This window comes from Podarcis liolepis (assembly GCF_965112155.1).
Source record: "Podarcis liolepis genome assembly, chromosome: Z".
In the NCBI taxonomy this organism is placed as follows: Eukaryota; Metazoa; Chordata; class Lepidosauria; order Squamata; family Lacertidae; genus Podarcis; species Podarcis liolepis.
In genome coordinates, this window is record NC_139570.1 from 34,991,480 (window position 1) to 35,007,661 (window position 16,182).

The 16,182-nt window shown below is 45.5% G+C and overlaps 2 protein-coding genes across 10 annotated transcripts in view; one reads left to right on the forward strand and one right to left on the reverse strand.

The window, feature by feature from the left end:
• Positions 1 to 552: 552 nt before the first annotated feature.
• On the reverse strand, positions 553 to 12,027 carry LOC310698288 (splicing factor C9orf78). Of its 2 annotated transcripts, none has more exons than XM_083485353.1 (9): positions 11,653 to 12,027; positions 9,600 to 9,659; positions 8,928 to 8,979; positions 7,794 to 7,864; positions 5,745 to 5,822; positions 4,986 to 5,183; positions 4,242 to 4,378; positions 2,666 to 2,764; positions 553 to 1,805 (listed from the first exon to the last, which is right to left on the reverse strand). In XM_083485353.1, exons 1-9 carry the CDS (start codon positions 11,733 to 11,735, stop codon positions 1,714 to 1,716), a joined length of 870 nt encoding a protein of 289 aa, XP_083341479.1. In that variant the 5' UTR covers positions 11,736 to 12,027; the 3' UTR covers positions 553 to 1,713. The 2 variants fall into 2 exon arrangements, with proteins under 2 accessions (XP_083341479.1, XP_083341480.1); XM_083485354.1 differs by having other exon boundaries at positions 11,658 to 11,819.
• Positions 12,028 to 13,098: 1,071 nt separating this feature from the next.
• Positions 13,099 to 16,182, forward strand: part of USP20 (ubiquitin specific peptidase 20) — a 76,361-nt gene continuing 73,277 nt past the window's right edge. For 2 of the 8 annotated variants that reach the window (XM_083485039.1, XM_083485038.1), the window contains exon 1: positions 13,099 to 13,601. The gene's annotated coding sequence lies outside the window, so the exon portion shown is untranslated. The remainder of the gene's footprint in view (positions 13,602 to 16,182) is intronic. The other 6 variants (XM_083485043.1, XM_083485037.1, XM_083485042.1 and 3 more) reach the window with 4 other exon arrangements.

Consider the following 16,182-nt stretch of genomic DNA (forward strand, 5'->3'; position numbering starts at 1 on the left):
TTTGGCACTTACATAGGACAGTTCATGTGAGCAGCTTGATAGAACGCAGCTCCTGGGTGGCAGAGCTGATGGTCTGGAAGGAGGAAGATATTATTATTTTTTTAATGCTTGGGTTGTTGTGCAAATAAATTTGAGGGGAGAGAACCACATACACATCATCATCATCATTTCATGTACACCACCATGAGCTCATTCAAGGAAAGGTGGAATTTCTTTCTATATACGTAAGAATGTAAAGCTGTCATTGCATTTAATTGGAGGATTTGCATGAAGTCAAGGTGCAGGAGAGGAACAAAAGAGGAGGCAGGTTTTCAACAACAGCAGATAACTGAATAAAGCAGGGACAGAGGGACATGAGAGGACCTGTGTAGATATGGGGGGTTTGGATGAGTTGTAAAGGGAGGGGGGTGGGGGACTGGAAATGGGGGTGGTGGGTTTGGGACGCAGTGTGAGCAGGGGCAGCAACCTGTAAAAAAAAAGACACAAACTTCTGAATCTCCAGTTTCTGAGTGAAGTATTAAAAAGGTGGGAGGGAAATAAAGATACTCCAACTGTGTTTTAAAATAGAAAGTTTTATTATTGAAAACACACACACATTATAAACAAGAGAAGGGCAAATCAGGAACTGCTGTATAAGTAGGCCTATGGAGGATGCTTAGGCAGAACTAACACCAGCGTAGTGTAGTGGTTAAGAGCGGTGGACTCGAAATCTGGTGAACCGGGTTCGCGTCTCCGCTCCTCCACATGCAGCTGCTGGGTGACCTTGGGCTAGTCACACTTCTCTGAAGTCTCTCAGCCTCACTCACCTCACAGAGTGTTTGTTATGCAGGGAGGAGGGAAAAGGAGATTGTTAGCCGCTTTGAGACTCCTTAGGGCAGTGAAAGTGGGATGTCAAATCCAAACTCTTCTACTCTTCTTCACCCAGAAGTCATAAGGAATATTCACACTTGAAGAGCTATTCTTCCTTTGGACAACGGAAGCTGCCAACATCCAGACAATCTACTCTTTCAGCAACTTTAATCAAGCTTATGGGGTGTGGCTTAATGAGGGGAAGGGAGATTGGGCACATCCCATATGCACACAAGTTGCATCTCAGATCTGTCCCCCCCACTCCACCCCATGTGTTAGCTTGATATCAAACATTCCCATATTTAGCAGGGAGGGGGTATTTAAGTAGCCTTGGGTCATGGGTCAGCAAACTTTTTCAGCAGGGGGGTGGTCCATTTTCCCTCAGACCTTGTGGGGAGCCGGACTATATTTTGGGGGGGGGGAAATGAATGAATTCCTATGCCCCACAAATAACCCAGAGATGCATTTTAAATAAAAGAACACATTCTACTCATGTAAAAACACGCTGAATCTGGGCCAGATTTAGAAGGCGATTGGGCCAGATCTGGCCCCCGGGCCTTAGTTTGTCTACCCATGGCTAAGGTAAATGCACTTAGAATCTTCCCTTTGCTTCAGATTCCACTGTAATTATTATTATCATTTATTTATTTATACCCCACCTTTTATCAAGAGTTGATTTTATTTATTTTATTTCATAAAACACTGCTTGAGTGCAAAAACAAACAAAAAAACCCACAAAACTGTTTACAAAAATAGTTCCCAGTTGCAGGGATGATTCTAAGCGAACCCCCACCTTCTCAAAGTCCCCTGTGTATTTGCCCTTAATATCTGAAGAGGAATTTTTGCGTTCTGGAAAAGCCAGCTTCAGTACCGCCGGTTCATCTTCTTGAACTTCTCATAGTGATAGTCGTCAGTTGCCTTCTCATTTGGGGGGCGTTTGCGATTTGGTGGGGACCCTATGTTATAAAGAAAGAGGGAACCTTAATTAAATCAACTTTTATAAAGAGATGATAAGCGATGACATTTAGATAAAAGCCTATGTGACGCCAAGAGGTAGCCTTCAACCTTTCCAGACCTAATCCAGAATTAGTCCCAAATGTAACTTGTTGTTTGTTTGTTTAAAAAAATGGGAAACATCATATATGCCTTTTTTCCCCCTTTAGGGTGCCCACAAGCAAAAAAGCAGGGGCTCCTATATATTTTTAAACAGTTGCATAGAGGAACAAATTTCAATTTGTTATTCAAGGGTAAAATAGACAAAGCTAAAAAAATAAATAAATGGTCCATGCTGCTATGAAGGATTCCATTTTCCTTGGTGGAGGATATGTCTATCAGTGGTAGGAAAGGTCTATCAAATTAGCCAGGATAGCTAAAGAGAATCTCCAGGTTCTATTTCTGAATCCCCAGCACTACAAACAATTATTATGCTGGGAACTGATTGTTATTATGAAAGAGAATATAAGAACATATTTCCTGGAGCAGGAGAACTACAGCAGCATAGGAATGGAGAAGGGATGCAGCTCAGTGGCAGACCACCTGCATGAAGGCCATATATAGTTAAGTCTCTGAATGGTATTTAAGTTTTGTTCAGATTAGATCCACTGAAATTAATGGACCTAACTTTGTCATGGTCTTTAATTTTTAATGGATCCATCCACTGTGAGTAAAACTTAAGACCCTCTAAGATTCATGCCCCACCTGCATGTTAACCGCATCAGAGCTGAGAGTCAGAAGACAAAGGCAGCTTATGTATGCAAACTGTAGAAACACACAGGCATTCCAGATATCTACACACTGATGATTTGCAAGAACTTACTCTCAGGTTCTGGTTTCTCGGTATCTCCCACCCTGAGGGGACGGGCTTTGGGTTCTTCTTTGTTTCTCCGTACTGGTGCATTCAGCTCTTCATGATAAACTGGAAGGATTCAGAATATTACAATAATGCAGGGTAGCAGAGCTTAAGACAATGGTCCAATTCAGATCCAGCACCAAATCATGGTATTGGGCTTTGTGAATGAGCCTTTTATGTCTTTGGGGTTCCAAGGTTCCTTCTCTTCTCCACATTTGGTTTGCTTCAATTCAGATTTTTGTCCTGGTTTCATCAAACCACAGTTTGCCATGGCATCTGAACCAGCAACTATGGCTTGCCTTGTTCTCAAAACCATGGTTTCCAATCCTGGTGTGATGGGTAAGTGCAAACCTAGTTCAGTCAGAGCAGCACACTACAGTTTTGAAACCAGGAAGGGAGGGAATCATGATGCATGAAGGAAGGCAGAACGAGGAAAGGGTAGTTGGCGGACCATTAGGTCCTTAAAGGCTCATTTACATAGCTCCAAGCCAAGATTTAGCATTATGTCTGAACCAGTACTTTCGTTTACATCAGGGATGAAAGCATTTCCAGAAGCACCTAAACATCTGTTCTGAGAATACAGTGCTCTCTGTGATTTGAGCCAATATTTTTTACCAAGTTCTGAAAATGTTTAAAACAATGAATATGAAGCTGTATAGAAATGATGGTGGTAATGCTGATGATGCTGAAGATAATACCATTTGTAAGTTTATTCATTAATAGGTTATCTACCACGTCAAAACAATGCTTTCAAGGCATCTTACAGAAATTATAACAGTGCAAGTTACATAAGTGGGACCTACAACACAATGTTTCAGTGTCTACCTAATCAGTTCAGGATTCAAGCTAATCTGGTAGTAGTATTCAGATCCCTAAAAAACAGGCCAGAGTTTACCCAACATCTAGAAGACAGTAACCACAGTACCAGGAGTCGAATTTGCACGACTACAAATGAGCCACTATGACTGGATTAGAAGGAACAAGCTTTACTTTGCTACTTTGTTAATAATAATAATTTATTATTTATACCCTGCCCATCTGGCTGCGTTTCTCCAGCCACTCTGGGTGGCTTCCAACAGAATATTAAAATACAGTAGTCAGTTAAACATTAAAAGCTTCCCTAAAGAGGGCTGCCTTCAGACATCTTCTAAAAGTCTGGTAGTTGTTTTTCTCTTGACATCTGGTGGGAGGGCATTCCACAGGGCGCGTGCCACTACTGAGAAGGCCCTCTGCCTGTGCTGCTACCAAATTTTATACAAAACCACAACTAGTCAGGCCTTCTTAGCTTCCTTTCCCTACTAGGATTACTCAGAACTGATTCCCCCATACAACAATTTCTTAATCAATTTAGTTCCTGTTCACATCACAGCAGGCATGTTTGTGTGTGGTTTCTCTTCTCTCTGGCAATACCTATGCTCTGCAGTCCCTCAAAAAGAACAGGTATCCAAAGCACAGGCAAAGAGGACTAGACCAGTGTTTGGATCAGCGTCTGCCCAACAGGCGCTTATGCAAAGAGGGCAACACAGCCATGCCCAAGACTCACATCTGTTGTGCTGGACGTAGTTGACGGCCATGTTTGTTGGGACAAAGGAGGTTTCACTGTCTTTCTTTTTGTTCTGCTGCTCAGCCAGCAATCGTGCTTTGGCCTCCTCGGTGGAAATGATGTTTTTGATCTTAGCTCTGAAAGGAAAAGAAACATATGTATATGAGGTTCTCTTCATGCAAAGTAGAGACGATCACCGCACATTTGATGGGGAAAGGCAACCCAAGCATCACCAGCACTATACACATAAAGCACTATCATACCCCTTTAAGGAAAAATAAAAAAATTCCTTCCAGTAGCACCTTAAAGACCAACTAAGTTAGTTCTTGGTATGAGCTTTCGTGTGCATGCACACTTCTTCAGATACACTTCCTTTAAGGAGACATGGCTTTCCCAAAGAATCCTGGGAGCTGTAGTTTGTTCAGGGTGCTGAAAATTTGTTAGGAGACCCCTATTCAGCTAGGAAACAAAACCTGGCTTATTAATGGGTGAAGGCCACTGGAGATTCTCTTTTAGGCCTTTGATGCAGTGGAACCTCCAGATAGACTACATGCCTAAAACTTCTCACCAGGTTGGAGTTTTGCATGAAGTTCCTAAATCAGGCAAGTCCATTTGATGGGTATTTTGTTGAGGTTATGGATTGCTCTGAGACCGTCTTCTTACCAATATTTGCAGGCTGCTCTGAGAGCCTTTTTTTAAGGGTAAAAATGCTTGAAATAAACAAGTACCACCCAAGTCACCTACTCAATTCCAAGGTCCACCTCTGGAATGCCGCTCAGCATCTGATTGGACAGCATCTCCTCAGTCTTCTTAGCTGAAGAGACCCGAATGCTCTCAGGCAGCTCATACAGACAGTCTTCGGCGTTCTTCTGCTTCACTTTCTGTTCCTCATTTTCCACAATTCCCTTCCTTTTCTTCAGCTCAGTTTCAATGTACTTCATCCTGAACAGGGAGTAAGAAGAGCAGGAGTCAAGAACACACTCTATGTGGGGCTGCACATCCCTGCTAAGTTTCAGGTGTCAGAACACCAGGCCTTCATGCAGGGCCTTGGTGGCAGGCTGTAATCAGCATTTTTGGTTGGCAGCAGAGTAGGTGGTAGGGTCCTCCCATGGGCTTGCTGACTGCCCAATGTCACTGGGCTGACTCTGGTCCTAGATTGATTTTTGGCAGAATTTTATTGCAAATCCTACTTGTACCAATTGCTGGGGTGGGGTGGAGAGACGATGACAAAAAGTGATATGGGTAGGCTATTGGTCTTTTGCCCTTCTTGTGGGCTTCCGGAAGGTATCTGATTGGCCATTGTACAAAACAAGATGTTGGATTGAGGTGGGCTTTGGAATCATCCAGCAGTCAAGCTCTTCTTATGTTCTTAAGCACAGAACAATAGGAAGTGCCAATAGGAACATTTGGAGGGTAAGAATGATAAGTGTGCACTATGGACAATAAAGGAATCCTTACTCCTGCCAAATTAGTCTACTAAACAGGATGTGACAAGATTCTTACATATCAGCATCTTCATCTCTCCTGTTGGTCTCTGCGGAAAAAGAAGTCCCAAGGTTGAGGTCCTCTTCTTCGCTGATCCTGGAAAAAAGAGACAGGGAGGTGGGGGAGCTATTTTAACCAGTAACAAATAATTTGTTAAAATGTCAATGTCTCATTTGAGATGTTAGGCCAAACCATGGTTTGCTCTAAACTACAGCTTGAGCTAGCAAATGTATACCACACCATGATTCTGATGTAGTCAAAGATAAGCATTTTAAAGTTTCATTTATTTTGACAAATAGAGAACTGTTTCACCTTCTCCAGTAATACTAGAATTTGGGGCCATCCAGTGAAGCTGAATGCTGGAAGATAGGACGAAAGAATGTACTTATTTACATAGTGCATGATTAAACTGTGAAATTCGCCCCCAAAAGATGCTGTGGTGGCCAACACCACCAGCAGCAGGAGAGCAGTAGCTAGGGCTGGGTGATGTTGGGTTTTCAACATCACAGTGTATCACCAGCCAAACATTGTGGTTTGGCAATAAATTGTGATGTTGTAAAAAGCTGTACTGGCCCCAGTCGGCGAGGTGCCAGGTGAAACTGCTACAGCTCTCACCATGGGAGCTGAGGCACTTTCACCTTGGTGCTTTGCGGGCTGTGGCCAATACAGCTGGCTCCAGCCTGCTGCTCAGCTGGGGGTGCGGAAAGGCTCCTGCCCCCAGCTAAGTAAGCCCAGAGTCCCCTGCTGCTCGTGCATGACCAGCAAGGGAACCAGGGCTCCTTGGCCAGGCTCTGCTGGGGGTGGGAGGGTGCCTGCCCCCAGCGGAGCCAGCTCTGGTGTCCCTGCCACTCATGGGGCTCCTTGGCCAGGCTGCCTCTGCCTTTGCTAGTGTGGGGGGTGGGTGAGTGCATTTCAGGTTTTGTGCTTTTGACTGACTTAGCCTTAGCCTGTGTGGGTGCACACTGCCTCTTTTCTCTGGGGGTTGTTCACCCCAGGAGGAAAGATGCAGTCCACCCTCCCGGGCAAAGTCTGCAAGGCACAAGGTGTGAAGCCACCCTATCCGTGACTTGGGGAGAGGGGCTGCTGGCAAGGGCTGGGCCTGCAAGCAGCATCAAAGAATCCTTACACCACCTGACTGCCTTCTACCAGGAGGGTGAGCTCTGTCTTTCTCGTAGGAAAGGTGCAGCACACCCTCCCAGAAGGAGGCAGCCTGGCGGTAGCCAAACCAAGGCTGCAGCCCCGATCCTGTTCCTACTTGAGTGCAAGCAGGAGTGGGAACGTGGTTCTATCACCAGGGAAGGACGGGCTTTGCAGTTCCCAGCTGAGCAGCCCCATTCTCGCTCCTACTCACATGCAAGGAGGAGCGGGGTAGGGGCTCTCTCAGCTGTAGAGGGGAAGAACTTTAACGGTGCCTCCATCCCACCGGTGGCTCCTGCAAGCTGGTGGCGGGTTGGGGGCTCCATAGAACTGCTTTGCTGAGGGGATGGTAGCAGTATGTTCATTAGCCAAACAGTTTAAAGAAGTGGAGGGAGGAACAAGCTGCATCAGCGATGCCAGGGCAGAGTGCAATGGAAGTTTCACCAGCAGTATATCACTGGAGAAACTGCTGCCGCTTGAGTCCCTCTGCCTCTAGCTCCTGGCTAGATTTTTTTCTTCCTCAGCACACTGGGCACTGGAGACAGAGGGACTCAAGAGTGGTGGTGGTATCACCAATGATATACCGCTGAGTGAAGCTGTCATTGCGGTCCCCCCTGCCCCCCGTACTGGTCCTGGGTGATATATTGATACCAGTGCTAGCAGTAGCCATACCAACAGCAAAGCAGGTAGAACTTTTGCTATAATCTTCCTGCTTTTCCTTGCTACTGCTTCCCCCAAAGGGAGAGGAGAGATGCCGGACCATCCCTGGAGGAGGATGCTGGACCCACTCACCAATGATTTGCAACAGCTAGTCTGATAACAGATTTTTGGGTGGGGTGGGGTGGTTAAAGGGGGGGGAGTTGTTTATCTGCTAATTATTGGGTGGGAGTATCTTTGTTTATTATCTGAGTATGGAATGTTTCTCCATACCTCTCCTTGCCCCGTTCTTTCAGTTTCTTCATGTCCACCATTCCACCGGTCTTTATTTTAAAGGGATCATCCTGGTGGGAAGAGGAAGGAAGACAGTCCATGATCTGATCCTACTTATTGCAGTATAACAGAGGTGGGGATTTTTTTTTCAGCCAGAGGGCTGTATCCCTTCATGGGGGACACGTTCCAGTGGTGGGTGGGGCCAGAGGAATACGTCATTGGGCTACATTTCCATCACACAAATGTCATAGGGCATGTTTTCTAAGACGTTAGTCTTGCTGTGCTCGATAGGTCTCACTCTCAGGTGGGTGTACACAGGATGGCTGCAATCGTACACATTCACTTCCCTTGGATTAATTCCCACTGAATTCAGTGGAACTTACTTCTGCGTAAACCCAGTCAGGATTGCACTGTAAGGCTGTACTTTTATGAATGCTTATTTAAGGGTAAAGAATTCTGTAACAGTTCTGCACTTACTAGGGGTCGAGCTGATAACAACACACATATTTAACTCACCCTACTTTCTTTTATATAGTATCCATCTATCGCACACAACAGAAGCAGAATAAAAGTGATCAAGTTTAATACAGTGGTACTTTGGTTCTTGAACTTAATCTGTTCCAGGGTTCAACTCCCGAAACCATTCGAAAACCAAGGTGCAGCTTCCGATTGGCTGCAGGAGCTTCCTGCACTCAAGTGGAAGTTGCGTCAGACATTTGGCTTCTGAAAAACATTTGCAAACCAGAACACTTACTTCCGGGTTTGCGGTGTTTGGGAGCCGATTTGTTCGGCAACTAGGCCATTTGAGAACCAAGGTTCCACTGTATAAGATCACATTCAAATCTAAAACAACATTTAAGGCAATCTATTTGTAAGTAATGAAGTCCTAACTTTGCCGAGGTCAACTGGATCCCATAAGAACTGCTAAAGCAGTTCAAACAGAGCCCTTGCCAATATTGTGCAGAGAAAACGTAACACCATTAGCTAGGAATCTGAAATGTTTCTGTCAGCCTTGTTTAGCACAGGCAAAGGGGGAAAAGAAGAAAAGGTGATGAACTGTGCCTGAGGATCTTGAATTTTTTTTTTTTAAATGGTTCTATCTAGGTAAGATAAATGACAAAAGTTCAGTCTTACCGCCAGGGTGGTTTCTTCTTGTAATTTCTCCCCCACGAGCAGAGCAGCCGCACTTCAAATACACAAAAGAAATTCAGGTCATCCAGCAGCAACGCTCCCAATGTGCTCTCAGGTTTGACAATGCATGGCAATCTGCAGCAACCAGTGGCACCTGAATGAACAGTATTCAGAGCCAGTGTGGTGTAGGAATACTGGTTAGAGTAACTTTCCTTAACCTGATGACCTCCAGATGTTTTTGGACTACAACTTCCATTAGCCCTAGTCAACACAATCATATGATATTGGAACAGATGAGATCTGTAGTCCAAAACATCTGGAGGGCACCAGGCTGGATAAAGGCTCGGGTTCCAATCCTCATGCAGCCATGAAACTGACTAGGTGACCTCAGGCCACTCACTCTTTCTCTGTCCGATCTATGCTGCAGAGTTGTTGTGAGAGAATATGTGAGCTACCTCCTCCAGACAACTCCCATCAGCCCCAGCAAGCATGGCCAAAAATTAGTTTTGCAATCATGGGTACCTGAAACTTTTCAAAAGCAAATGAATCCCCAGGAAAAAAAGCTGAGCTTCTTGGGAAGTCAGTGTCCCACAACAGATCAAAGACATCCATGGCCACAGTGTCTCTGAAGTCTGAGGATCTTTACAGTTAGAAGAACTCCTGGACACCACTTACCTCACTCCATTTGGCCTCCTCCTTAGACTCTGCACTTCTTTTGCTTCCTCTAGTTTTAGCCTGTGGGGGGGACACAACACATAAACACACAATAGTATGGGAAACCATTTTCAATTGGTGTGGTGGTTTACAGGAGTCCATGTCCTGCATGAGGGGGAGGCGGCCGGTGGCCATGAGCTTCACACTACCCTTTCAGGTGGTGTGGTGACTGCAGGCCCCAGAGCCACCTTGTCACTCCTAGGAGAGATGCGTGGCTCAGGTGCACTGCAGGCCCCATGGTAAGTGCAAGTAGTGCCCACCCAGTGTGTCCTGCCACCCACCCCCTCTAGATACCCTGCTGCTGGAAAAAGCACATAAATATTAAATCAAAATGAAATAAATTATTCCTTGGGAATTATCAACATTTTTGGGCCTATGGGCACATTTGAATTTTTGATAATGTGTTGTGAGCACTCACTACCCCAGGCACTTGTCTCTTCCAGACAAGCCCCCACCCTCACGAGAGACAGAAAACGTGTACTCATGCACACATCACTTTCCCAAGGGGTCTGGATAAAAGTTAAGATTCAGTAGAATTAAACACTCTTCCCCCTTTAGCTCTATTTCTCTTCCTTACTTCTGCCCTCTGCTCTATGGAGCGATATCATGGGAGGGGTGTTTCCAGCTGCCCCACCCTTGGAAACCTTATAAGAAGCTGTTGCAGGAAAGGGGACTGTGAGCAACATCATGGGAAGGGTGGTTCTAGGACTAAGATGAAAATGTGAAGCTCCCTTGTTATTGTTGCTATTGGATGCTGCATGTTGTTTTAAGTAATATTATTATATTTATAGTACTGAGATGTGGGTTTTGGTATACTATTATATTTTGGTTTTGGTTTTTTATTTTTAAAGGATTACCAATTTTAATTCTGTTTCAAATTCCAAAAACACTTTGAAGGGCTCACATTCCTCCTCAAATCTCTTTGCATATACCAAATAATTTATTCAGTATAATAAATAGGCAGTCTTGAATAAATTGGTAATATTGAATAATATGTTGCCCAGAGGCAATCTGAAACAGGGGCAAAGTTTAATCAGCATAACAAATGAATTTTGCAAATCTATGACTAAGTCTACCAAAGTTAAAAAACATTAAACTGGGCAACTTACCCCTTGTAGCCTGAACCTATGGCCTATGCCTGTCTTTCAATTCAGATATTGCCGTATCTAAGTCTGTCAGTGACAGTACAGAACACAGTCTGGGTTTTCTCTGCATGTCGCAACAGATCCGTATACAGTATCATACATGACCATCAAGCTGCTGCTAGAATGCTCACACCTGTTACTGCGCAGGGCAGACCCTAGAAAGGAGTGTGCCAGGTTTTCATCTAGGGCAAGTTCAGCCTAGCTGGTACAAGGCAGGACCACAGCAGGCCCTGCTACCCAGCAACCATTTCCCAGCCCATGGTTCTGGTATGGTATTATGAAATTGTTTTTGTAGTGTATGTTTGAAATGCACCCCTGTTTCTTTGTTGTAAGCCACAGTGAGCATGATTTTTTTGTGGGTGGAAAAGCAGCATACAAATAATGCAAAGGGGAAAAGGTAACCACCCGCACCAACTCATGTCCAAGGAAGCTGGAGGGGCAGACTCAGAAGCATCACAGGTACCAGGAGAAGATATCAAGAACATGTTGCCCCCTGGCCCCTGCTGTAGAAAAATATAAAGAAAAACATATCTCTTCTACTAAGAGCCAGCGTGATTGTAGTGGTTAATTAAACCAGGGACGTCTGAGAACAGATCCTGCTCAGTCTATGAAGGGCTTACTTTATGAAGCTGGGCCAATCTCTCAGCCTAACCTACTTTACAAAGCTGCTGTGAAGATACAATACAGCACGGAGGAAGGAAAGTGAACCACGAACCTTTCCTGGAGCTTTTTGGAGGACAACAACAACAGTCGTCATTAAAATAAACGTACCAACCACTTTGCAAGAGAATCCGACCCCCAAACCACTTTCCAACCCCGAAGTTTAACTAAGGTGGGGTGTGCGTGTCGTGCACTCCGCTAGCACCCACCGGACCTCCTCGGTGACCTGCGCATCCTCGTCATCCTCGTCAGAGTCCACCTTCCTCCGACGGAAAGCCTTCCCCGCAGGCATGTCCCCGGCTGCGTTGGCGGCGAACCCTTTCCCCCCCGTCGCTTGCGGGAGGAACAATGGCCGCTTCCGTGTCTCCGCCTTGCTCCTCGCGCCGTTAGAGTGACACGCCGAAGCCGCTTCCGCGTCGCTTTGCCCTTAGAATGTGTGGGCAAGAGTGTGGCGCTCTCCAGCGATTTGGGAGGTCGGCAGGGTTGATGTTAGTTCTGATTCCCCTACGTGCAAACGCGCGGTAGGGGGCGCGCATGGGGGCGCAGAAGAGAGGGGTGACCTTGGCTGAGAGTGCGTGAGTGTCTCTGTGTTTGTTCCCCTAGAAAGCAGTTGAGGGTTTTGCAGGAAACCTGTATGTTCTTCAAAACATTCGTCATCATCATCATCATTTATTTATTTACATAGCGACATCAGTGAGCATGGCTCTGTACAGATTAATATCTTAATTTTTATTCCCAAGCTTGTGAAGCATTCATAACCCCTCATCCCTCGCTAGTGGTTTAGTACGTACTCAATTTGTGCCCCACCTTTTCCTCCAAGGGGCTCAATGTGTTGCACATAGAATCACAGAATTGTGAATTTGGAAGGGATCCTGAGGGTCATCTAGTCCAGCCCCTGCAATGCACAAGTCTCAACTAAATAATCTATGGCAGATGACCATCTAACCTCTGCTTAAAAGCCCCCATAGAAGACAAGATTCATCCGGCAAGATTTGTTTTTGAGAAACCCATGCTGGGTCTTAATAATGACAGCATCCTTTTCTGTTTAGTTATCTATTCTAATACCTTTCCTGGTTTGATATCAAGCTGACCCTTCTGTAGTTACCAGGGCCTTCTTCTTCCCCCCCTTTTTGAAGATGGGGACAACATTTGCCAGCCTCTAATCTGCAGGGGCAACAACCGCTGTCAAGGAAGCGGAGACCATATTCTAAAAAGCCATAGCTATTGCTGATGGATTTTTTTGGGGGTGGTGCTGGTGCTGGAGGAGGCGACACATATTCTGAGTAGGAGGCTCTTTCCTTTAAACCCTATATTTTGGGGGCACAATTTTTCTCTTCTGGTGACATATGGGATGGATACTATTCTTGGCAGATGATTTTTTTTTCCGTGGGGGTGGGGACACACAAACTGTAGGATGCTTTATGGAGAGTCACAAACTGATCAGGAGGCACTTCACATCAGATCCCATACTAGTTGGGGCACCAGGGATGTAACCCAGGATTTATGTTAAGGGAGACAGGCTTTATGTTAGGGAGGGGGCAGAACCTCAGTTATGTTTTTTTATTGATTTACTTGATTTGGGGGGCAGCTGCCCCACTGTCTTCCCCCGCCTCCGCCCCGTATCACCAACGCTTTTTCTCTTGGGGGGGCATTGACAGAACAGGGTGTGCTCGCTCGAGCGCGCCCAACATTCCTCAGAAAACACGGACATTCTATTCTACATGAGTAGAACGTCCCTGGTTTCTGAGGAATTCGCATTTTCATGCTACTGTTCGGTAGTGGCAACGGCCTCCTTCGCTCCCTATCCCCGCCTCCAGGCCCGCCTGTGTTCCCTCCCAGCCCGGCTGCTGGTACCACCTCCTCCTCCTCTTCCTCCGCCTGCTCCTTCTCCTGTCAAAACCGCCCATCTCATCCGAGCTGCTGTCAGGCAGCCGCCTTTCCTCCTCCCGAGGAGGCCTGAGCAGGTCAACAGCGACCTACCTGAGAAAGGGAAAACCTTCCCCCGCATTTGGCCTTGGACACCCCGAGCCTCTTAGGCTTGCAGAGAGGACGATGAGCGCGGGGCGGGGGCAGTCTTGGGCCTAGTTGGGGTATCTGAAGCACCGGCCTCGCCTGGCCCGTCGCCCCGGAGAAGGGCGTTCCAGGAGGGAACGGTGAGGTAGGTGGCGATTTTGGAGCGGGGCAGATGCAAATTGGGTCACCCCCCAAAAAAAATCGGTATGGGGGAGCCATCAGGCACTTGAAAGTTGGGGTTTTAATAAAATGCTTTCTGATATTGACCCAAGGAGGGAATGAAAGGAGGGGGCAGCCCTTTTAATGCACACCAGCGTTAGCTTGAGTGGTGGGAAGAGGAGGTCCAAGTTGATTTTTCTTTAAAATCATTAATGTATCAACCTTCCCCCCTTTATTATTATGGGGAACCGTAATGCATTAACTGCTGTTTATTCCTATGGGGGCATTATTAATGTATCAGTCCCCTGTTACTACTATGTGGAGATACTGGGAGAGGTCGATGCCTTTATAATTTTATTAACACTATTACATTTGGGTTTTTGTGTGAGGAGAATCTGTCACATGTGCTTAATTTGGGGTGGGGCAGCCAGCTGTGCCCGTTCATTATTTTTAGCGGAAAATCTAATTGGGGGGAACAGCTCCAGACAAGTTCATGATTCTCCCCATCTCACCCTGCTTTGTAATGTGACATTACTTTTTGGGAAGTGGGGTATGAAGATGGATTTTAAAATATTTTCTTCAGTTGTTTCCTCTTGAAAGGGGGAGATCTTTGGTTGTGGATTTGTGTGTGCATTGTTGTTTAATGAGTTACTCTGAAAGGAAGAGTTTGTTTCAAAGTTCTGATCACCTAATATTGGTTACTGTTTAACATGATTTTTATGTCCCTTTTCTGCGGAGTGGTCTGAAATTTACACCCCTCAATTGTCTATAATTATGTACATCAAATTTGACTGACAGCATTGAACTGGGATAGTGATGGTATTTCAGCATTAAATTATAATGTGGATAATGTAGAATATGTCCTTTAAAAAATAATAATACATATGTTCTGCAATATCTGTTTGTCTTCTGTGACACTGACACAAGGGCAATCATAGGAACATGTCTGGATCTCTCAGTGGCCATCCAGATGCCTTTGACAGTGATGGGGACCCTGTGGCCCTCCATATGTTGTTGGGACTCCAACTCCCATCAGCCCCAGCACATGTGGGAGTTGTAGCTTAGTAACATCTGGAGGTCCACAGGCGCCCCACCCTTGGTCTATAGGAAGCCTGCCATGCAACAATACTCTTCCTATTTGTGATTCCCAGCAAATAGGCATTGTCACTAGTACCCAGTGATGTAGCCTTATTCTCCAGGAGTTTGTCTAACCTTATTTTAAATATAGGAAACTTGATGGTGGAAAGCATTGCTTTGGGATAATATGCAAGAGTGTTGATGTGACAGCTGGACCTGTCGGTCGAGATGGACTTGATGTTTCTTAATTAGGGCAGAATATGCCCTCACAGGATGTCAGTTATGCCCGTTGGGTGGCAACAGAGGGCTTGTGTTGGGAGTTGGCCCACTCTTTCCTTGGAAATCTCGGGGATGCAAAAATTCAATGGAAATTAGGTTTCTGATGCTGTTTCTTTTTGTTTTAAATTTGGGTAGTTTGAGGGCACACTGGAAAAACTGCAGCTTTGTGTTGTGTAGGCAGACTTGTGTGCCTGCACCCAGATAAAGCTGTGAATGTCACAGTAAGGTTTGGTGTATGTAGGATCTAACAAAACGCACTTGTTCCTTTTAAAATGGCAGGTCAGTAACTATTTGGTAGAATGGAGGCTTTCCCTTCCACCATGGCTCACGACACTCTACAAGATGATAGAGGAAATGATAGCCAGAAGAATGGCAAACCTTTTCATTGCCTTTGCTAGCTTGGAGTGATATGATTTCCGGACTTTCAGCATACTTGGATTGCTAAAAAAAGTTGAATCATTAATCCGTTCAAGGCTTGTGTTATCACCAGTAAATTGTTTGCGCAGGGGTGTGGAACCTCAGGACTGAGGGCCAAATGTGACCCTGATTTTCTTTCATTCTCAATTGTTTCCAAAGTCTCTGGTTTGATTTACATTTAATTTTGGGAATCGTTTTTTTGCCCCAAACAGAACCCTGTAGAAATATGGTGGACTTCTGAATATTGGACAAAGAAAATAAAAGAATGGGACTGCCTGTGTCTGTCTGTCCATGGCTGCAGAAATGGGTGGGTGGGTGCAGGCATCTGTGAGAAATGGAGGGAGAGAAATGTCAGGTTGGATGATGCAGCAGCTCCAGCTGTTGAAGGGGAAAAAATGATGAGTAATGCGTCATTCGCTCACTGGAAGGACAATTGGCTGCTCATTCTTGCGAGTGCTCTTTGGAGCTTTCTGTTCCTGTCATTGTTGCTTGGAGGTTCATTTGTTCTTGCCCTCTTCTGCCAGTACTCAGAATAACGATCTGTTCCTTTTCCACAGTAGCTGGGAATCGCTGCCTAGGGGAAAATTAATCCCTACAGTAACGACCATTTTTGGTTGATTTAGCAGAGCCTAAAATTTTGTCTCCTTGCTAGTGCCAGCACCCTCAAGTGGCAGAGATACCAGCTGCACATACACATTTAAAGCACATGGCTTCCACCACCACCCCACAAAAAAAGAAAGAAAGAAAAATTCCAGGAATTATATTGTTAAGGGTGCAGGGAATTGTGACTCTGT